The sequence below is a fragment of the Lynx canadensis genome, chromosome A1 (genome assembly GCF_007474595.2).
Source record: "Lynx canadensis isolate LIC74 chromosome A1, mLynCan4.pri.v2, whole genome shotgun sequence".
Classification (NCBI taxonomy): domain Eukaryota; kingdom Metazoa; phylum Chordata; class Mammalia; order Carnivora; family Felidae; genus Lynx; species Lynx canadensis.
This window is the reverse complement of record NC_044303.2, coordinates 190,082,339-190,106,585: the sequence shown is the minus strand read 5'-3', so window position 1 is coordinate 190,106,585 and position 24,247 is coordinate 190,082,339. Positions and strand designations below refer to the sequence as shown.

General features: G+C 38.0%; 1 protein-coding gene across 1 annotated transcript in view; it reads left to right on the top strand.

The window, feature by feature from the left end:
• Positions 1-6,714: 6,714 nt before the first annotated feature.
• LOC115521362 (THUMP domain-containing protein 1-like) overlaps positions 6,715-24,247 on the top strand; it is a 31,361-nt gene continuing 13,828 nt past the window's right edge. The window contains 3 exon segments of the mRNA XM_032594003.1: positions 6,715-6,946; positions 6,949-7,382; positions 7,385-7,457. Coding sequence (XP_032449894.1) covers positions 6,715-6,946; positions 6,949-7,382; positions 7,385-7,457 — 739 coding nt within the window.

Genomic DNA, 24,247 nt, shown 5'->3' with positions numbered 1-24,247 from the left:
TTGGAACCCAAGGGAAGCTCTGTGTTCATCAAGCTGATAGTTCCCTTCCAGGCCACCAGCAAAATGAAAATGCCTCACCCAAAACCATTTAAATCCTTTCATCTAGGTCTCTAAAACCTTTCTCTGGGGAGTGCACATTGGAGTATGAATTTCTCCAAGTTGATTATCTTGGTGTAAGTGCCCCATGCCATCCTCCCCCCCCCCCACCACCTTTGGTGGCCCTTCCATTATGAGGGACTTTCTGGGGCTTCAACACCAAACTCATGCCAGCACAAGGGGGCTGCATCTGAATGTGTAATTGAGGAACAACACAGACACTGATGTCTCAGCATTAATTAATGGAATTTGATGTTTACTGCTGTCATGTCAACCAATCACTTTTCTCAGAAAATTAATTAAACCATGGGTAGGGGTTTAACAGCTCCCTACACAAGGCCGAGGGCTGATTGGGAGCCTTTGGGACTCGGGAAGGGAACTGCATCTGTGGTTTGAGTTGTGTGTGAGCCTCGTCTAAAACCACAGACTTAGATTCCGACACTGAGAGATTGGAGAGAAATGTGGGGAAGGGCTCCTTGCTGCCTCTTACCTTAAACAATTCTCACTTTCTTCACTGGATTATTCTTTCTCGCTTCATTCCACTGACTATCCCTGTTCTGTGCAGGGCAAATCCACCCATTTGCCCACTGAGATGAAGTGTGGAATGAACAGTGCAAAAGAACTCTCAAGAAAAATCTCAGTAAGGCTTGTTCAGATGCAGTCACCAGATGGCTTGTATTACACAGAAAGGCCTGGATTTCAACATTCTGTCCTTCTAAAATGTTCCTCATTAGCATTTTTGAATGCTTCCTTCTTTTCCTCTTCCTTCCTCCATCTCTGTTCTTTACTCTTTTTTCTTTTCTGGCTAAACAGAAATTGCATTTATTTCAAGTGTTTTGGATAATGTCATTTTCTGATTATAAACTGAAATGATATATATTCATTATAAGAAAATTGATTAAAAACAGAAAAGTGTGAAAAGAATGCCAATTGAAGTATAATAATTAATGTTCCAGTGTTTACCAGGTGATAAGCTCTGTGCTAAGTGCTTTATGTATATGATCTTATTTAATCATTTTAACAGCCACGTGAAGAAGATACTGTTTTTATCTGTTTTGTAGATGAGAAATTGAAACAGAGAAGTTAAGTAATTTTTCCAAAGTCACACAGCTACTAAGGAGTATCATAGGCTTTGAACCAAGGCAGTCTGACTCCAAAGTCTACATTCTTATCATATGCTATACTGTCTTGCAATGGGTTGTGCCAACTACATTCATTCTGGCCTAGGCACACACATCAAGATAGAGGGTACAAACTGAAGAGGTCTCCAATCACTCAGACCAGTTCTCCTGGAAGACATCTAGTCTGGGAAACTCACCACCCTCCACACTCAGGTTCTCTGCCTAATAGGTTCAGAAGCCTGTTTTTCACAATGATGAATTAACATGAATTGGGTTCATAGTAACAGCTATGGTACCCAGAATTTTAAGCTTGTTGAGTTACAAGAGCAAAGCCACAGTCTAGAAGCACTTGTGTTCACCTATCAGTGCATCGTCACCCTGCAGTGAGGCTGCAGAAGCTAGCCAACAAATGTTTTCTTGGACTGGGTGTCTGGGATCAGTGCCTGGGGGGACTTGTTTAGCTAACTCTTAGCTGAGTTTTCTTTTCAGTACCACCTCTTTCCTCTCCTCCTACCTGCCTCATGACAAGAGTAATGGAAACACCAACACAATGATGCTCTCTAAGTCAAGACCATCTCTCCCCTTTACCTGTAGTCCCCAAACTGCCCACCCTCCATTTCGATAACAGATTCCTTCTGTAGATTTCTTCCTATGTTGTCAGGTTATAGTCAAGTCTTGTTGGCCTGGGAGTCATTCTGTCTTCCAAAGGTGATTTTGTAGATCTCTGCTGAGGTCTACTAACTTAATTTAAAGCTCATCTTTAAAAAAAAAAAATCAATTTTTAAAAGTTTTTATTGAAATGTACTTTACATATCAGAAAATTTACCCATTTTAAGTATACTGTTGAGTGATTTTTATCAAGTTTACTGGGTTGTGCTTATCATAACACATTCATCTGTTCAGTAAGATCCATAATACTCATTTAAATTTAATCTCTGTTCCCATTCCCATTTCATATAAATAAAATCCTATAGTATATGGTCTTTTGTGTCTGGCTTCTTTTGGTTACAATAATGTTTTGTAGCATGCATCATGCATTCCTTTTTATAGTGTTTTATTGTATGGATATGCCATATTTTGTTGATGGACATTTGAGTTGTTTCCATTTAGCTATTATGAATAACGCTGCTATGAACATTTAAGTGCAAGTCTTTGTGTGGCCATGTTTCCATTTCTTTCGGGCAGATACCTATGAGTGGAATTGCTGGGTTATATGGTAAATTTACATTTAACCTTTTTTTTTTTTTGAGTGGGGGATGGGCTAAGGGAGAGGGAGAATCTTAAGCAGGCTCCACACCTGGTGTGGAGCTCAAACTCACAACTGTGAGATCATGACCTAAGCAAAAATCAGAGTTAGACACTCAACTAACTGAGCTACCCGGGCCCCTCACATTTAACTTTTTAAGAAGCATCCAACATATTTTCCAAAGGAGCTACATCAAAGGGCAGTTTTAATGCTCTAATTTCCAACCTGTTGGGGTATCCATCATGCTAGAGCCCCATGACTGGTAATAAAAGGAATAAAAATGACCCATAATCATCCTTCTGAGCATTTTACTGATACATATAAAAGTATTATTTTATGTATAATATTTTATAAATATAAGTGTATAAAATTTTATTTCATTCATAACAGAAAATATATGTTTATATATGTATACCTGTATTTTGTGTTGAAAACTATATATTTATATACATATATATGAAAATTATATATGAGAAGATTTTATATATATGTATATACAAATACATACTTGAGATCACATTATATTAATAATTGAGCTTTTTTAAAACTATAATGGAATTTATGATCATTTATCTGTTACTAAATATGAAGTTTGATGTTTAATATCTTCATAATATCCATATGGGTATGCCATAATTTTTAAATCCATTGTCCTAGTTTTTATTTTTTTAATTTTTTTTTTTTTTTTATTTTGAGAGAGACAGAGACAGTGTGAGCAGGGGAGGGGCATAGAGAGGGGGAGAGAGAGAATCCCAAGCAGGCTTTGCACTGTCAGCACAGAGCCTGATGTGGGGCTCAAACCCACGAGATCATGACCTGAACCAAAACCAAACATTGAGAGTTGGAAGCTTAACTGACTGAGCCACCCAGGCGCCCCTCCATTGTCCTATTTTTTAACTTTTGGATTGTGTTTTTACTTCTAAATCATAATTTAAATATGTTATACTTTCAATTTCAGATTAAACTTTTAGCTGGTCCCATTCTCATGCTTTTCTTTAATATTTTATCCCTGTGACTTCTCATGGACATATGTTTGTTCACCCTTCACCAGGTTTTCCCTCTCTGTTGTCTCTTATGGTCCCTTCACCAGAGGAGTGATTTAGAAAGCAAATTCCTGTTGAAAATGTATTTGTTGCTAATAATATCAAAGCTGATGATCAATTAAAATATAATAAAGAAACAATAATAAGCAGGATGGTAGTTTAATGAGTATAGATAGATTGGCTGAAAGATTTTACCCTACAGTAGGGTTTTATATATACTTCATCAGAGGATTGTGAAAAGGAGGTCACTTTTTAAGATTCTCATAGAAAATTTGGACATTTTAAGAATGGTATCTTAATTTAAAATACTAATGACAGTATAATTCCTTCAGTGGCCTTCTCCCACATTGCAACCTGTAAGCCATTCTCCTGACAAGGCTTGCTACTATAAGAATAAATCGTAAGTGCAGGTCTGATCGTGTGGCTGTTCAGTTCTCTCTACAGGGTCATTCAAGGCTCATCATAGTCTCCCACTCTACTGCACAAAACTTACCCAAACTGAGAAATTGTTCAATAAGAAGAGACTTAACCCCTCAACTTTTTTTTTTCTTTTTGGGACATTTTATTGAGGTGTAATAATTCAAAACCCCCAAATTTCACCCTTTTAAACTATATACTTTAGTGGTTTTAAGTACATTCATCGATAGAGTTGTACAGCCATCATCACTATCAAAATTGAGAACATTTTCACCTTCATCATTCTGAAAAGAAAATCTGGTCACTCCTTGTTCCCCTCTCCCCTGGATCCTGACAACCACTAATCTGCTCTCTGTCTCTACCGATGTCTCTGTGACCTTTTATATCTGGCTTCTTCACTTAGTATGTTATCAAGGTTCATACACGTTGTAGCATGTATCAGTACTTCATCAGTTTTCTAGGTCAAATAATATTTAATTAGATGGTTACATTATCTTTTTAAAAAAAATTTTTTAAATGTTTATTTTTTTTTTGAGAGAGACAGAGACGGAATGCGAGTGGGTTAGGGGCAGAGAGAGAGGGAGACACAGAATCCAAAGCAGGCTCCAGGCTCCAAGCTGTCAGCACAGAGCCCAATGTGAGGCTCGAAATCATAAGCTGTGAGATCATGACCTGAGCCAAGTCAGATGCTCAACTGACTGAGCCACTCAGGAGCCCCATTACATTTTTTTTAATCCATTCATCATTTGGTGAAATTACTTTTTGACTATTTGTATAATGCTTCCATGAATATTTATATACAAGATTTTGGTTGGCCTATACTTTGGAAGTTTTGCATATAGCACAGGTTGAGTGGATACTTGTCATTTGGGAAAATAGCAAATTTATATAGTAGAGAATGAGTACAACTGGAATTAGGTTAAATGTTTCAAAAAGATAACTTGCCTCTGACTGACTTTTTTCTTCTGAAAAAAATTTATTCCCTTGAAACCTTTCTATAGCAGTGTGCACAAGGTAAGAATTAGTAACTCCTCGAAGTAACTGCTCAAAAATCTTCTAGAAAAGAAACAATGTCAACCACAAAAATATAAAGAGAAAAATTCTTAGAATCAGGAAAGAAGTGTTGTGGCAAGATTATTGATCTGTTAAAACTGGGTTGGACCTATTACTATGTTTTTGTTCACTCAAGATACACTGCTTTTTTTCCCTCTTGCTGCAGTTGACCAGAGCTAGAAAGGGCGGAGGGCAGTGAGGAGACAACTCACCTCTCTGAGAGTGACCAGCTGACTGCATTCAGAATTAACACACAGGACCAAGTAACTCTCTGATGACTATAATGCTGACCGTGAAGTACATGAGGGATTTTTACCCACCAAATTTTCGAGTCAAACACTGTAGTCAGAAGAAGAAAACTACTAAACAGTATATGGATATAAAACTTGAGCCTGAGCAAAAATTTTCACCATTCACCTCATCTTCTAGATATCTACAGCAGTTTTCCTTGCTCTCAAATTTGAACATCAAAATAAACTAGAACACTTTTAATACACATGGTCCCTCCACAGACTCTCTATTCAGTAGATTCCTAACAAATTTCCAGGCAATTCTAATGCTGTTGTTGTAGGGAGCGTACTGCTCTAAAATTGTCATGCTAATCTCAACTCAAGCCCATAAAATTCCCTTTTACCACAGTGTTGCTCTTATTTGGCTGTGTGGATAGCAGTCTGATTAAACAAGTCTCTTTGAAAGCTGACTGAGTTTGCTTATTTTTGTATTCACAGTCTCTAGAACAATGAGCTTTTGTCTAGGTGCTTTTGTCTTTTAAATGAATGTATGGAACTAATTTATATTAAGTTATCAGTGCTCTATAGCAGCTTATTATTATTTATATTATTATTATTATAGAAGCTTATAATTCTGGGATATTTAAATTTTAAAGGCAGATCAACATGAATTAATCTTCAAATTATAAGAATATCACTAAACAAATGACACAGTGTAATTTTTTAAATGTATAGAAGATTTGGGGTACCTGGAGGGCTTAGTTGGTTGAGTGTCTGACTCTTGATTTCAGCTCAGGTCATGATTCCAGGGTCCTGGGATTGAATCAAGTTTCGGGCTCCACACTAAGTGTGGGACCTTCTTAAGATTCTCCCTCCCTCTCTCTCTCTCTCTCTCTGCCCCTCTCTCCTGCTTGTGCTCTATCTCTCTCTCTCTCTCTCCAAAAAAAAAAAAAAAAAAAAAAAAATGTATAGAAGATTTGAGAGACACTTTACCAGAAACGATATTTGGACAGCAAATAAGCATATGAAAAGATACTCAACATTAGTTAGCTGAGAATTGCTTTAGAGCCATGATGAGATTTCGCCACACATCTATAAGATGTTACAAAGAAACAAACAGCTACAAACAAAGAAATGAACAAAAAACCTTGACAATATCAAGTGCTGACAAGGATGTGAAACAACTGGAACTCTCATATGTTCCTAGCAGAAATGCACATGTTACAGTCACTTTGGAAAATAGTTCGGTAGTTTCTCATAAAGTTAAACTTACTATATAACCCAGCACTTCTGTTCCTAGGTATTTACATAAGTGAAACACAATCTGTGTTTTCAAAAATACATTACACAAAGTTTTATACCAGTTTTATTCATAGTCCTCAAAACTAGAAATAATCCAAATGCCCCTCAACTGTCAAATGGATTAACAATCTATGGAACATGGAGAGGTGAGGAAGCCGGGAATAGAGGAGAAAGCTGTTTCTCGCTAGCCTTGGTTCTCACGCGCCATGGCGGCCCCTGTCCAGCAGCCTCCTCGGTCTAGCGGTGGAAAGCGCAAAGGGAAAGCTCAGTATGTGCAGGCCAAGCGGGCGCGGCGCTGCGAAGGCGGTGGGCCACCGCAGCTGGAACCCGGGCTACAGGGCATTCTCATTACCTGTAACATGAACCAGCACAAGTGCGTGGAGGAGGCCTACAGTCTGCTCAACGAATATGGCTACGACGTGTACGGGCCGGAAAAGTTTACAAAGATCAGCAGCCCTCTGGAAGTGAGGCAGAAGATGATGATGTGGAGGCTGCCTTGAAGAAAGAAGTTGGTGACATTAAAGCATCTACGGAGATGAAGCTAAGAAGATTCCAATCAGTGGAGAGTGGAGCAAATGACGTAGTCTTGATCAGGACACTTGGGATAGAACCTGAGAAATTGGTACATCATATTCTTCAGGATATGTATAAAACCAAGAAGAAGAAGACTCGGGTTATTCTACGAATGTTACCTATTTCGGGCACATGCAAGGCTTTCTTAGAAGACATGAAAAAATATGCAGAAACATTTTTGGAACCCTGGTTTAAAGCTCCAAACAAAGGGACATTTCAGATTGTATATAAATCTCGAAATAACATCAACATGAATAGAGAAGAAGTTCTCAAAGAATTAGCAGGAATAGTAGGCAGCCTGCCAATTCGGAAAATAAAGTGGATCTTACCAATCCACAGTACACAGTGGTAGTAGAAATCATTAAAGCTGTCTGTTGCCTGGAAAAAAAAAATCTATGGAACATCTATGCAATGGAATATTACTTATCAGTAAAAAAAGAGTGGACTAAACGCTGATGAATTTCAAGTGCATTACGCTGAGTGAAAGAAGATTTGAAGGGATACACATTGTACTATTGCATTTTATATGACATTATAGAAGAAGACAAATTAATAGGGACAGAGAATAATCAGCTATCGGCAGGATTTAAGAGTTAGGGTGGGTGACAATAATGGGATAGCATGAGATAATTTATGGGGGGAGGATGGAAGTGCTTTTATCTTGATTGTTATAGTGGCTATACAACTGTGTGGATTTGTTAAAACTCAGAACTGTACACCACAAAGAGGGTCTTTTATTATATATAAATTGAAAGTAATTATTTTTTTTTTAAAAAAAGTGTCACTAAAGATCTTTTTTGAGAGAAAGGGGGTGTGAAGCTTGAAATTTCACGGATTAGAGAACAGGTGACCTGGGTTAGGTATGGCTCTCTGACCAAGTAGGTGCAGTGAATGGTATGCCGCCAGCAGCAAGAGCTAGTGAATAGTGACTTAACTTTTTAGGGCATCAAGGAGAGCCCACAAGTACCAGGAAGAGACGTGGCTAATAAAAGAAATGATCTTTCAGAATAGAAGTGAGGTCATAGTGTAGCTACTTCAATTGTGAATTGTTTGAGGAGAAAGGGGCCAATAGCAGATTGCTTCTTGTGGAAAAGATAAGGAAGGGGAAAATTACATAAAAAGTAGGATGAAAATGTTCTTCCTTGAATGGTTATCCCCAGAAGCATTATATTCCAAAGAGAATACACTCAGTGGTCGTCACTGAAAATACAATAGCAACCTCCTTATAGAGTGCTTATTCTATGAAGGAAACTTTCCAGGGGTTTAGCTAAGGGTACAAGGGAATCAGAAAGGCCTAGAGGAATATCAACTCTGTCTTTTACAAGCCTAGAGTTCTTGTGAAAACCACTATAATTTTTTTTTATTTTAAGTTTCTCCATCTATAAAACAGGGTTAACAATAGCACATGTGTTTTGAGTATTGAGAAAATTAAATGAGATAATGCATGTATAGCATTGAGCACAATGTCTGGAAGCACTCATTAGGAAGCACTCAGTAATTTGCAGTAAGCATCACATTGATGCCTCATTTTAGGAGCATGCATATACTTACTTTTTTCAAGTTCATACTTGTATTTAATATTTTTTTGGTCAGCCTCTCATCAACAGGAGATTCTCAAGCCTAAGAAGCATCATCTTACTGCCTAGAGTGTATATATATATATATATATAGAGAGAGAGAGAGAGAGAGAGAGAGAGAGAAAGGGAATTTGAGGAGAGACATCTTATTCCCAGAAACATAAAATCGATTATACTCAATACAAAGAACCTTTAAAAGCAAGCTGTGACTTCCTTGCTCCAGAACTGGTTAACCTGTTGGGATATTTGGTAGATGAATGCTATACCACGCTCTTTCCTTTACTATGCACTAGACTGAAAGGCAGCAGCTGCTCGTGGTGCCCTTCTTCCAACATAGAAAACCAATCTCCCAGCACCAGGGGAGACATTAAAAAGGGAAAAAATGCAAATGCCCAACACTGATTAGTTTTGCCAGCTGCTCTTCTTGCTCCAGAATCAATGGATTGGCCACTTTAGCTGCAAAATCCATTGGACAGACTCAGGTTTTGTTTTTGTTTTTGTTTTTAAGAAATGGTATTAAAAATAAATAATCTTTTCTAGGTCAAACCTGTCAAAAAAGTTGACAAATGGATAGAGGGTTTAAATAAAGAGGATAGATAATATGTCTATATTGGACTATTGCTGAAAATATGTTTGAGTCTGGTTATTTTAAACATAGGATTGCAAACTCAAATGCTTTGAGAATCCAGTCTAGTTATGTAAATGAGTGAGGAAGCATCTGGGTGTGAGGCAACAGGGAGTAAGTGGTGAGTATGGGTCTACTACTTTTGTTTTCCTACTATTAGGAGACACTTGGATACAAAAACATTTCATTTTTTTCTCAACTCTGCTACAGAGGGAAAAATAAAGAATGTATGATAATAAATGACAACTGATGCAACCTCAAAGATGTAGGACAATCTTGGTTCCCATCTTGGTCATATGGTGGACTGGAGAAGTGCATGCCATACCTGAATTCAACAGCTTTTATTCAGCTCCAGCTAACTACTATTGGACAAGCAGTGAGTCCAGTATTGCTGAGTATTTAGTTATTCAAGAGACACCCAACATCTTGATTTTGATGTGATTTCTCTAAATCACATCACAATTCTGACCATTCTAATTCTGAAAAGTCATTCCATTTGGAAAAATAATCATGGATCAAACACAACATGTCTTTATATTAGTTTTAGCCAGTGGCTATCAATCTGGACCTCTGCTTTGGACTTCAATTTGACAACTGCTGTGGAGTAGAGTACAACTTTTTGGTAGATGGTAATAAATGATAGAAACAATGTACATTATGTTATAAATAATATCTTGCTGATCTTTAAAAGGATTGTGAATTAAAATGGTATTGTAAAGTATGAAGTTATTAAAGCATTATTCTAAAAGCAAAAGATGGGAAATAGACTAGATATCCACTAATAAGGAATGATTATAAAAATTATATTACACCCAAACAATACTAGGTATCTATTAAAAATAAGGGAACTCTATAGTACTAATATGGAACACATGCTAAGATACATCATTAAGTAAAAGAAAAAAAAAGAAAAGAAAAAAAGAAAAAAAAACACAGAAAATGGTGTAAAGCATGCTACTGTTTTATTATTTAAAGTGTGATATATATAATATATATATATGTATAGTATAATACATATGTATAATATGTATAATATATGTACAACATAAGATGTATGATATATATACACACACAAATTATGCTAGATTTAAATAAAGTATAGAGTGATATGTAAAATATAATCTCTGGAAGAACATGAAAGGAAAAGATAACAGTGGTGGCTCCCTCTGGGAAAGAGATGGAGCCTGGGGAACTAAGGACAGGGATAGGGGGAGACTTACTTTTTTTTTTCATGTATATTTGGCAACATTTGATTTTTTTACCACATGTGTATATTCCCCATTCAAAATAAATGTAATTAAAACAACAACAACAACTTCTAATCCACAGGAAATAACCTCTTCTAAAAAGGTAGTGACAGGGTAGGGATGGGTTGCCATAACATAGAGAAGATGGACATTTTTTTAGGAAATGACATGGCTAATATGTGCTTCATCATCTTTCTACCATCTGTTCCTGAGGGACAATTATATTGGCTTCAATGGATGGTCACAGACTCCAATATGAAATAGGACACAGTCCCAGAAGTTATTAATTTTTATTATCAAACTCACAGGATCCTACACACAAAGGACCAAGTGGATACCATGGCAGTTTAAGTATATGGCACTTGCTAGCAGCTGGGTTTTCCTACTACGCTGTCTATTCTTTGTTATCTATATCATCTTCTTTGGGATTTGCTCATATCCTCAAAAATTGTCTTCTGTTGGCTTCCCACTTCCTTTTCTTGGTCCTGAGTTTGTCTCATTTATGAGCATGATTAGTGTCAGCTGTTGGTTTTACAAAGGATTTAGTGTTTCCTAGCATATACCTGGATTTGCCTGAGGTTGTGTTGCACATATGCACCTCTTGTGAGGAAAGGAATGAGATCATGAATGGACCTTCTTCATTTTATGTTTTTAACTTTATCTATAGCTAGATAGATATGGGTATGTAAATAAATATGAATAGGTACATAAATATACATATATATGAAACAATATAACAGAAACTGACAATGGTGACTGACTTTGGGGAGAAAGCATGATAAGTGCTCTTTTTATACCCAATAAGCTGATTGTGGAATTGACAAACTGTATTCCCAGTATTGCAGATGCTGTACTTGAGGAAAGGAGAAATGACCTAGTTTGAGATATATATACTGTATCGTTCTAAGGAAAACAGAAAAAGTCAAATTTCTAATCAGTTAGGGGAAAGTTAGGTAATTTAATAAATGATATTGAGAACTTGGCTAATCTTAAAAAAATGTCTATTCCTACCTCACTCTTTTCACCAAAAAGAGGTTGTCGAGTACAGAAATAGAATGGTCCTCAGGACCCCTGGCTCCTGGTATTCATAGCTTTGTGTAATCCCTCTGGAAGGATCAGTGACTCTCTTCTAACCATTGTAACGTGAAAAAGGTGAAATGTATGTGATCACATATGTGTAATTACATAATGGTGTAAGGTCTTGCTAGAGTCTCTCTCTCTCTCTCTCTCTCTCTCTCTCTCTCTCTGGATTTGATGAAGGAGGATGCCATGAATCCTATAGCATTAGGAAGTGAATTTGGACAACAGTCTGACAGAGCTTGGAAGTGGATCTTTCCCCAATTAAACTTCTGATGAGACACAATTCTAGCAAAATCTTGATCAGAGTGTATACAATTCTAAGCAAAGGCCCCGGTTAAATAATGCCCAACTCCTGATCTGCAGAAACTGTGAGATAATGAATGTGTGTTGTTTTAGGCTGCTAAACTTGTGGTAATTTGTCATACAGCAGTGGAAAACTAACACAGTTCCATATGGATTCATGGATTAATTGTAAAAAGGAAAGAAAAAAAAACCCATACAGATCTCTAAAAGAAAATGTGATGGAATACTTTTGTAATCTTGAAGTACAAAAGATATTTCTGAAGAAGAAATAAATCCCCAAAACCATACACAAAAAAATGACTGACAAATTTGACTACATAAAATGTTTAAAATTGAACATGGAAAAAATACTATGCTATAACTAAATTTCCTTAATTCAGTGTCTGCAAATAAAGAGATAAAATCACCAACTGAAAGAAAAATGAATCAAGGATATTAACAATATGTTCAAAGAAAAAGAAACATAAATGTCTTTAGCATTTAACAAAATGTTCAACCTTATTCATAATTAAAGAAATACAAATCTTCAAAAATGATATTTCATTTTTCACTTAATAGATTTGTGAAGCTGGAAAAACTTGATAACACTGGGGAAACAGATATGCATATGCTATTGCTTGGAATGTAAATTGGTGCAGATTTTTTAGCAACAGAAATCAAAATTTGTGGCATACCTACATAGGTCAGTCTTTGTGTATGACGTCATTCAATAGTCATGCCCACACATGTACAGTGACTTTTGAATAGGAAAACCTAGAAGTAACCAAAATACTCATTGGTAGAAGGCCTATTAAGTAAACTCAAGGGTACCTTACTATGAAAAAAATTGTCTTCTGTGTGTAAGTCATGATAAAAATAATTTATAAGCTCTATTAAGTTAAAAAAATCAACATTCACACAGAGAATGCTGGTAATTTGCCCCTACTTTTTCAAAAGGATATATTCTAACAAGACAAGTTGTGTGTGTGTGTGTGTGTGTGTGTGTGTGTGTGTGTGTGTGTAATTGGAAAAAAAGAGTATACCTGAATTTGACCTCAGCCTAGGAAAGTGTCAACATGGGGGTGGAGACCTGGATATGTATGCCCCTATAATAACATATTCTAAAAAGCAGTAGCCAAGATGAAGTATTGAGAAAATTACTATAATCACAAGAATGGAGGTCTGGGAGCAGAAGACCAGTAAGATGGGAAGGAGTAATCCTCCCTCATCTTGGAGGTCAGTCAGGGAATCAGTGTATCCTGGCAGTTTATGGTTCTAGCAAGCAGAGAATCCCAGATGTGCCTAATTCTGGAGCAAAATCTGTTTGCTTTCTGTGAAATCAACAGATAGCAGATGCTGTTATCTGGGCACTGGGGTGGGGGTCTGAGGATGTACAAGAAAGAATAAGAATTAGTCTCTATAGTATTTTTTTATTCACTGAATTCAAACATCTTGTAATCATCTATTCCTGGGAGTCAAATTTGTCATCAAGTTCTAGGTAGTAGTTTTCACTTCTCCTATTTGATCTTCTCAACTAATTTTTACAGGAATCTCAATACTCCTATTCTGTAGGTGGGATTTATAGAGGTAAAGCTCTTCTTTTTAAAGACCTTAGAAAGTGCTCTCAGGATCTGGGAGGAAACATGGGGATGTAGAAGGTTAATGAAAGATTGAATCCAGCTATGGAGACCAATTTTTAGATACCTCAACCAGTCCACAAGATAATTCATCATCTTGCCTCAAACATGCTAATTTTCTGTATACTCTGTCTTCACAAATATTTTTTAGCACCTCCTATGAGCTCAGATAATGTTTCTAGGACACGAGGACATGGTGAACTAGATAGACATGGATGTTTTTGCTCTTTTGAATAGAGAATTCTAGAAAGGAAGATAGAGAATGAGGGAGTAGCAAATAAGAAAGTAACATTATAGAAGAAGAGATAAAGAATAAGAGCAGCATCTACACAGCAAAGTTTTGATAAGTATTATAAAAAAAAAGAGTGAAGCAAGATAAGAGGACAGAGATTAGTAGTGGGGAGTAGGGGTGGGGAAAGTAGTATGCTTAATAAAGACTGTCTGAAGGGGAGTTGTTTGAGGACAGATCTGAATAAAAGAGAGAGGATCATGGGAAAACTGAGAAAAAAAAACTCAAGGGCAAGTGGTGGGATGGTCGTGAGCTTGCCTTGTTGAGGGAGCAGCAAGAGCTCCAGCATAGCTAGGCAGAGCTGAGCAAGGGGGGATGTGCAAGGAAATTGAGCTCACAGGGGTGGGAAGAGGCCAGATCACATAGAGCATTTTAGGGCATGATGAGGAGCTTGGATTTTATCTGTCAGGAAGCCATCAGAAAGATGGAAGCAGAGAAGAGATGGGTTTGATTTATGTTTAGAAAAGATGGCTCTGCAGTGGGGAAATCATAGGATATGGAAGCAGGGAGTTATAAGGAGACAGTCTCAGGTGACAGGTCATGGGGACAATGAGGAGGGTAGAGGCAGGCATGGGGAAGATGAGTGGCTGGGTTTTAGAATCCACAGGATTATTTAATGGATTAGATATACAGTGAAAATGAATGATGAAAAGTATAAGGTTGACTCCGAATTTTGGTCTGAGCAACCAAGTTATGAAGGTGGCGAGGACCAAACCATTCCACTTCTCTGTTTAAGGCACTTGCTGATTCTATAGCACCTGCAGATTCTTTAGCATGGCTTAAAGCCTCTCCCATAATCTGCCTGACCTGCCTTTCCAGGCTTCTCTCTAGCTCCCCTGTACTCCTCCCTGTGTTCTCCAGCAACCGCCTTGTTCTACGGCACACCTGATGCTTTTTGCTTCTGTGCTTTTGCTCAGGCTCACTGCTCACTATAGACTTCCTGGGCTCCTTATCATTCATGCCTCAGCTTGAGCATCACTTCCTCCAGCAAGCAGTTTCTGATTTCCCAAATTTAGATTCACCCTATTCTCCAGTTATGCCTCATTTTTAAAAAATAATTTCCTTTTTATGTTATTTTTATTTATTTATTTATTTTTAATTTACATCCAAATTAGTTAGCATATAGTGAAACAATGATTTCAGTAGTAGATTCCTTAATTCCCCTTACCCATTTAGCCCATCACCCCCCCACAACCCTTCTAGTATCCCTCTGTTTGTTCTCCATATTTAAGAGTCTCTTATGTTTTGTCCCCCTCCTTGTTTTTATATTATTTTTGTTTCCCTTCCCTTATGTTCATCTGTTTTGTATCTTAAAGTCCTCATATGAGTGAATTTATATGATATTTGTCTTTCTCTGACTGACAAATTTCGTTTGGCATAATACCGTCTAGTTCCATCCATGTAGTCACAAATGGCAAGATTTCATTCTTTTTGATTGCTGAGTAATACTCCATTGTGGATATGTGTATACACACACACACATGTACACATATATATATGTATATATATATGTATATGTACATATACATCTTCTTTATCCATTCATCCATCAATGGACATTTGGGCTCTTTCCATACTTTGGCTAAATTGATAGTGCTGCTATAAACATTGGGGTACTGGTGCCCCTTCAAAACAACATACCTGTATCCCTTGGATAAATACCCAGTAGTGCAATTGCTGGGTTGTAGGGTAGTTCTATTTTTAATTTTCTGAGGAAACTCCATACTGTTTTCCAGAGTGGCTGACCAGCTTGCATTCCCACCAGCAGTGCAAAAGAGTTCCTCTCTCTCCGCATCCTCGCCAACATCTGTTGTTACCTGAGTTGTTAATGTTAGCCATTCTGACAGGTGTGAGGTGGTATCTCAATATGGTTTTGATTTGTATTTCCCTGATGATGAGTGATGTTGAGCATTTTTTCATGTGTCGGTTGGCATCTGGATGTCTTCTTTGGAGAAGTGTCTATTCATGTCTTTTGCCCATTTCTTCACTGGATGATTTGGTTTTTGGGTGTTGAGTTTGACTAGTTCTTTATAGATTTTGGATACTAACCCTTTATATGATACGTCATTTGCAAATATCTTCTCCCATCCCATCGGTTGCCTTTTAGTTTTGCTGATTGTTTCCTTTGCTGTGCAGAGGATTTTTATTTTGATGAGGTCCCAATAGTTGATTGTTGCTTTTGTTTTCCTTGCTTCTGGAGACATGCTGAGTAATAAGTTGCTGTGGCCAAGGTCAAAGAGGTTTTTGCCTGCTTTATCCTTGAGTATTTTGATGGCTTCCTGTCTTACAGTGAGGTTCATCCATTTTGAGTTTATTTGTGTGCATGGTGTAAGAAAGTGATCCAGGTTCTTCTGCATGTCGCTGTCCAGTTTTCCCAGCACCACTTGCTGAAGAGACTGTCTTTATTCCATTGGATATTCTTTCCTGCTTTGTCAAAGATTAGTTGGCCATACATTTGTGGGTCCATTTCTGGGTTCTCTATTCTGTTCCATTGATCTGAGTGTCTGTTTTTGTGCCAGTACCATACTGTCTTGATGATTATAGCTTTGTAGTACAGCTTCAAGTCTAGGATTGTGATGCCTCCTGCTTTGGTTTTCTTTTTCAAGATTGGTTTGGCTATTCTGGATCTTTTCTGCTTCCATACAAATTTTGGGATTGTTTGTTCTAGCTCTGTGAAGAATGCCAGTGTTATTTTGATAGGGATTGCATTGAATATGTAGATTGTGTTTTGGGTAGTATTGACATTTTAACAATATTTGTTCTTCCTATCCAGGGGCATGGAATATTTTTTTCCTTTTTTTGTGTGTCTTCTTCAGTTTATTTCATAAGTTTTCTATACTTTTCAGTGTATAGATTTTCACCTTTTTGGTTAGATTTATTCCTAGATATTTTATGGGTTTTGGTGCAATTGTAAATGGGATAGATTCCTTGATTTCTCTTTCTGTTGCTTCATTGTTGGTGTATAGGAATGTAACCTATTTCTGTGAATTGATTTTATATCCTGCAACTTTGGTGAATTCATGAATCAGTTCTAGCAGGTTTTTGGTGGAGTCTTTTGGGTTTTCCCTATAGAGTATCACGTCGTCTGCAAAGAGTGAAAGTTTGATCTCTTCCTGGCCAATCTGGATGCCTTTTATTTCTTTGTGTTGTCTGATTGCAGAGGCTAAGACTTCCAATACTATGTTGAATAACAGTGTCGAGAGTGAACATCCCTCTCTTGTTCCTGACCTTAGGGGGAAAGCTCTCAGTTTTTCTCCATTGAGGATGATATTAGCATTGGGTCTTTGGTATATGGCTTTTCTGATCTTGAGGTATGATTCTCCTATCCCTGCTTTCTTGAAGATTTTTATCAAGAAAGGAGGCTGTATTTTGTCAAATGCTTTCTCTGCATCTATTGAGAGGATCATAGGGTTCTTGTCCTTTGTTTTATTGATGAGATGAACACATTGATTGTTTTGTGGATATCGAACCAGCCCTGCATCCCAGGTATAAATCCGACTTGGTTGTGGTGAATAATTTTTTTTTTAATTTTTTTCAACGTTTTTATTTATTTTTGGGACAGAGAGAGACAGAGCATGAACGGGGGAGGGGCAGAGAGAGAGGGAGACACAGAATCAGAAACAGGCTCCAGGCTCCGAGCCATCAGCCCAGAGCCCGACGCGGGGCTCGAACTCACGGACCGCGAGATCGTGACCTGGCTGAAGTCGGACGCCCAACCGACTGCGCCACCCAGGCGCCCCTAGATTAATTTTTTTAATGTATTGTTGGATCTGGTTGGCTAATACCTTGTTGAGGATTTTTGCATCCATGTTCATCAGGGAAATTGGTCTGTAGTTTGCCTTTTTAGTGGGGTCTCTGTCTGATTTTGTAGTCAAGATAATGCTGGCTTCACAGAAAGAGTTTGGAAGTTTTCCTTCTGTTTCTATTTTTTGTAACAGCTTCAAGAGAATAGGCGTTAACTCTTCCTTAAATGTTTGGTAGAATTTCCCTGGAAAGTCATCTGGCCCTGGAGTCTTGTTGTTTTGGGATATTTTTGATTACTAATTGGATTTCTTTACTGATTATGGATCTGTTCAAATTTTGTATTTCATCCTGTTTAAGTTCTGGTAGTGTATATGTTTCTAGGAATGTGTCCATTTCTTGCAGATTGCCCATTTTATTGGTGTATAATTGCTCATAATATTCTCTTATTGCTTTTATTTCTGCTGTGTTAGTTGTGATCTCTCCTCTTTCATTCTTGATTTTATTTGAGTCCTTTCCTTTTTCTTTTTGATCCAGCTGGCTAGTGGTTTATCAATTTTGTTAATTCTTTCAAAGAACCAGCTTCTGGTTTCTTTGATCTGTTGTTGTTGTTGTTGTTGTTGTTGTTGTTGTTGTTTGGTTTCAATATCATTGATTTCTGCTCTGATCTTTATTATTTCCTGTCTTCTGCTGGTTTTGGGTTTATTTGCTGTTCTTTATCCAGCTCTTCAAGGTGTAAGGTTAGGTTGTGTATCTGAGATCCTTCTTCCTTTTTTAGGAAGGCCTGGATTTCCATATACTTTCGTCTTATGACCACACTTCCTGCGTCCCAGAGGTTTTGGGTTGTGTTGTTATCATTTTCATTGGCTTCCATGAACTTTTTAATTTCCTCTTTAACTTCTTGGTTAGCCCATTCATTCTTTAGTAGGCTGTTCTTTAGTCTCCAAGTATTTATTACCTTTCCAACTTTTTCCTTGTGGTTGATTTCGAGTTTCATAGCATTGTGGTCTGAAAATGTGCATGGTATGATCTTGATCTTTTTGTACTTGTTGAGGTCTGATTTGTGTCCCAGTATGTGGTCTTTTCTGGAGAACATTCCATGTGCACTGGAGAAGAATGTATATTCTGTTGCTTTGGGATGAAATGTTCTGAATATATCTGTTAAGTCCATCTGGTCCAGGGTGTCATTCAAAGCCATTGTTTCCTTGTTGATTTTTTGATTAGGTGATCTGTCCATTGCTGTGAGTGGGATGTTGAAGTCTCCTATTATTATGGTATTATCAATGAGTTTCTTTATGTTTGTGATTAATTGATTTATATATTTGGGTGCTCTCACATTTAGCGCATAAATGTTTACAATTGTTAGGTCTTCTTGGTGGATAGACCCCTGAATTATGATATAATTCCCTTCTTCCTCTCTTGATACAGTCTTTATTTTAAAGTCTAGATTGCCTGATATAAGAATGGCTACTCTGGCTTTTTTTTGTTGACCATTAGCATGATAGATGGTTCTCCATTCCCTTACTTTCAATCTGAAGGTGTCTTTAGGTCTAAGCGGGTCTCTTGTAAAGGGCATATAGATGGATCTTGTTTTCTTATCCATTCTGTTACCCTATGTCTTTTGATTGAAGCATTTAGTCCATTGACGTTTACAGTACTGAAAGATACAAATTTATTGCCATTATGTTGCTTATAGAGTTGGTGTTTGTGGTGGTGTACTCTGGTCCTTTCTAGTCTTTGTTGCTTTTGGTATTTATTTATTTATTTATTTATTTATTTATTTATTTATTCATTCATTCATTTTTGCCCTCAGAGAGTCCCACTTTGAATTTCCACAGAGCAGGTTTGGTGGTCACAAACTCCTTTAATTTTTGTTTGGGAAATTTTTTATCTCTCCCATTTTGGATGTCAGCCTTGCTGGATAAAGAATTCTTGGCTGCATATTTTTCTGATTCAGCACTTTTAATATATCCTGCCACTCGTTTTTGGCCTGCCAAGTTTCTGTGGATAGATCTGCTGCAAACCTGATCTGTCTTCCCTTGTAGGTTAAGGACTTTTTATCCCTTGCTGCTTTCGTGAATATTTCTTTGTCTGAGTATTTTGTGAATTTGACTATGATATGGCTTATTGATGGTCGGTTTTTCTGTAATCTAAGGGGAGTCCTCAGTGCTTCCTGTATTTTGATGTCTCTGTCTTTCCCCAGGTTAATAAAGTTTTCTGCTATGATTTGCTCACATAACCCTTCTACCCCTATTTGTCTCTCTTAGTCTTCTGGGATCCCTTTGATTCTGATGTTGTTCCTTTTTAATGAGTCACAGATTTCTCTAATTCTTAAATAGTGCTCTTTTGCCTTTATCTCCCTCTTTGTTTCTGCTTCATTATTCTCCATAAGTTTGTCCTCTATATCGCTGATTCTCTGTTCTGCCTCATCTATCCTTGCCACCATGGCATCCATTCCAGATTGCAGCTCAGTTATAGTGTTTTTTATTTCATCCTGAGTAGCTTTTACTTCTTTTATCTCCACAGAAAGGGATTCTAATGTACTTTGCACTCCAGCTGGTATTCTTATTATTGTGATTCTAAATTCTGGTTCAGACATCTTGCCTGTATTTATGCTGGTTAAGTCCCTGGCAGTCGTTTCTTCCTGCTCTTTCTTTTGGAGTGAATTCCTTCATTTCATCATTTTGAAGGGAGAAAAGGAATTAATGAGGTAAAAAAAAATTAAAATTAAAAAAATTAAAATTCAACAATATATTAAAATTAAAATATTAAATACAAACACACACACAAGAAAATCGAATAAAGGATGCTACATCCTAGGTGTGTTTTGGCCTGGGTGTTGAAAGGGGCTTGATACATAAGAGAAAAAAGGGAAAAGGAAAATAAAAGCAAATCATTTGAAAATTTGAAAAAGTGAATACACTACAGTCAAGTAAAATGAAACGATGGAAGTGAAATAGGATTTGAAAACATTTACACAAAAGTGAAAAATATAGTAGAAAAAAATTAAAGAAAAATATTTTTAATAAAAATTGAAAATAAAAATGATTTTTTTCTCTTTCTATATTCAAGAAAAAGAAAAGAAACGAAAAAGGGAAAAAAGGAAAAGAGAAAAAAGAAAAAGAAAAAAAAAACAGATGGACCAGTGAACAGACTGAAATATGACTGAAATTACTTTGTTTTCCCCTAGAAGTCAAACTATTAAGCACTTTATAGTCCATAAACTAAGCAGGTGAAGAGACTTGTGTTTCTGAAGAGCGTGGTTGGCCCAGTTGGGCGGGGCTTAGTGTAACGGCTCTGCTCTTCTCTAGATAGCACTGCTAACCTACTGGGGTGGAGTGTTGTGGCACTCATAGGTGCGTATGTGCGTGCACAGGAGCGGTGAAAATGGCATCACCCAGCTACCAGGTCTCTAGTATTGGAACTGCGCTCTCCCAGATCAGCAATCCCACAATCATCCCTTGTCTTTGGCTTCCATCCACTCCCCGCTTTTACACCATCCGTAGGCAAGCTCCAGGCAGAACCTCCCTACTGAGTTTTATCTCAGATGTGGCTGTGTTTCCTTACCCCTTATTTCTGAGGGACTGCAGCTTTGTCGCATTCTGTGCCTCTGCAGGAGGATCTCCCAAGCAATGGCCAGGTGCAGGCCGCACCCTGAATGTTTGCACTCCAGAAAAAGTGCACATTATTGTGTAGCAGCAGCGTTTCAGTGATGGTGGCAAATCACAACACGCATCTGGCACCAGGCTTCACCCCCAGTGACCTTGTTCCAGCACCAGTGAATGTGGTTGTTCTCCTGGGTCCACTGGCACCTTTGCCTTTTGGAGAGTCACACAGCCTCTACCAGTGTCTTCCCAGCAGGGGAACTTGCTCTTCCCATGTGCCCCTAAGACCTCTGGACTTCACTCTGCTCCTGGGGATTAGCCCTTTCCACCAGAGCACCGCCATGTATGGACCTGCAGAGTTTCAGAATCTGCATTCTGCCTGTTTATAAAGTCTTAATGGAATTTAAACCCTCTCCTCTCAGCTTTTCCTGTATTCTCCTCCCTCTCCTCCTCCCCACCCCCACACCCCACCTCTCCATCCTCAAAAGCAACTCCCTGCCCTCTGCAGCTTCTTTCTCCCCCAGTTCGCCTCTCCACACTGCATACCAGCTGAATTCTGTGGCTCATGTTGTCCAGGTTGTTGTGTTAATCCTCAGATCTATTTTCTATGTGTGCAGGATGGTTTAGTGTTGGTCTGGCTGTATTTCATGGACACAAGACACAAAAAAAAACCTTCCATGCTCTTCCATCATCTTGGCTCCTCCCCCATTTTTTATGTTTTGTATTTGTTTTTGAGATAGAGACAGAGCATGAGCAGGGAGGGCCAGAGAGAAGGAGACACAGAATCCAAAGCAGGCTCCAGGCTCTGAGCTGTCAACACAGAGCCCGATGTCAGCTCAAACCCACGAGCTGTGAGATCATGACCTGAGCTGAAGTCAGATGCTTAATCCATAGAGCCACCCAGTCACCCCTAGCTATGCCTCTTTAATGGGCTGAGCTCTTTTTGAGGGCAAGTAGCTCATTTCATTCATTTTTGTGTCCTTTGGGCCTAGCATAGAGCCTGGCACATAACAGATGGGTACAAATAGTGTTTGATGAATGAGTACATGAATGCAGACTGGTATGTACATAAAACTAGGTAGCATTTGGGGTTAAACATTAAATGATTGTACATTTTTTAAAGTATGTAGATGTATAAAAGATGAAAACAGGATGTATAAAAGATGTATAAAAGATGAAAAAGATGAAACAGACACTTCATAATTTTGAATCCTGAGTTTTGGACACTAAGACCATGTCTAGAACCATCAGGGAAGCTACATGATCTCTGTAAAGGCTTTGCCCAAGTGGGTTTTGGGGCTACATACAGGAAGGAAGAATTTAGTCTAGAACTAAGAGGATTATGTGCAAGTTAGGCATAATCTGACCCTCCTTTTTATCCTTCCTTGAAAACACCCTACCTCAAAAGTCATTCTTGAGACATCTCCTAGTCTCCATGTCTCTAATTCTGCTTATAATCCAGACCATGCTCTGAGATACATGGTCTGTGGCCCTTCTACAACCCTCTCCCCACTTCCTTTAAATACAGCCACTCTACCATTCACCTAACCCCGACAGAACAAAATACAGTCCTGTCACAATCTTGTGGCAAGCTAGATCTCCCAGCATTAAATCACCATTAAGGGTTGCTGTGAGTTTGCTAGCAGCTTAACTTATTCCCCCCTCCTTTCCTTTTCTCTCATTTAGAACTCAGCTAAATATTTCCTGCTGTGGGAAGGGAAATGTTATAAAGACAAAGGATCGACTACCCTGTCCTCCACAGGTGCACTCATACCACAATTAAGCAGGAGTAGAGCAGAGGAATTCCTAGAAAAGCCCCTTCAGGCAGAGCAGTCTTGGCTTGTAGAGCTGTTGGCAGTAGTAGAGAATGTGGTCAGCATCTGCATAGCCATTTATGAAACGCTTTCACATCAGGTATTTCATTGGATCCTAACAGGAATCTTATTAAAAGAAGTATTATCATGCCCATTTTAAAGATAAGGATATAAGGATAAAGAAGACGTGGTGTCTGTGTGTGTGTGTGTGTGTGTGTGTGTGTGTGTGAATATTACTCAGCCATAAAAAAGAATGACATCTTGCCATTTGTAGCAATGTGGATGGAGCTAGTGAGTATTGTGCTAAGTAAAATAAGTCAGTCAGAGAAAGACAAATACCATATGATTTCACTCTTATGTGGAATTTAATAAATAAGACAAATGAGCAAAGTGGGGGGAAAAAGAGAGACAAACCAAGAAAGACTCTTAACTACAAAGAACAAACTGATGGCTACAAGAGGAGAGGTGGGTGGGGAAAGGGGCTAAATGGGTGATGGGCATTAAGGAGGGCACTTGTGATGAGCACTGGTGTTATAAGTGAGTGATGAATCACTAAATTCTACACCTGAAACCAATATTACATTGTATATTACACTGTATGTAACTAACTGGAATTTAAATAAAATTTTGGAGGCAAATAAAACATAAGGAACCCAGGGTCCAGAAGTGTGGACTTGTTAATTGGAACCTCAGGACTGAACACAGAACCTCTGACTCGGAGACTGGAGATCCTGAGGAACTTTGAAGATTTACTAAGTGATTTTTTTTTCTTTCTCAGGTCTTCCCCATGCATGTCAGCCTCTGAAGGTAGACATTCTAGGTTCAAATGTTGGCTCTGCCATTTACCAGCTGAGTGACCTTGAAGAAACTGCTTATTTCTCCTTCTACCAGCTACAATAATGCCACAATAATATTGCTTAACAAGCAATTGCAAAACTTCAGTGACACACAATAATAAACATTTATTTTTGCTCAATAATCTAGAGATTGGCTGGGAGGTTTTGCTGATCCTGGCAAAGCTCACTTATGTGCCTGTGGTCAGCTGGTGGGTCAACTGGGGGCTGGTGAGTCAGGTAACATGACTCAGCTCTTCTCCATGTTCCTCCCATAAGATAGCAGGCTTACCCCAGGTTTTCACATGCAGTAGCAAAGCTTTAAGAGAGATCATAGAAACATGCAAGTTTTCTTAACACACAGGCTCCGAACCAGCATATTGTCACCTCTGTAAAATTATTTTGGCCAAAGCAAGTCACAAGATCAGCCTAGACC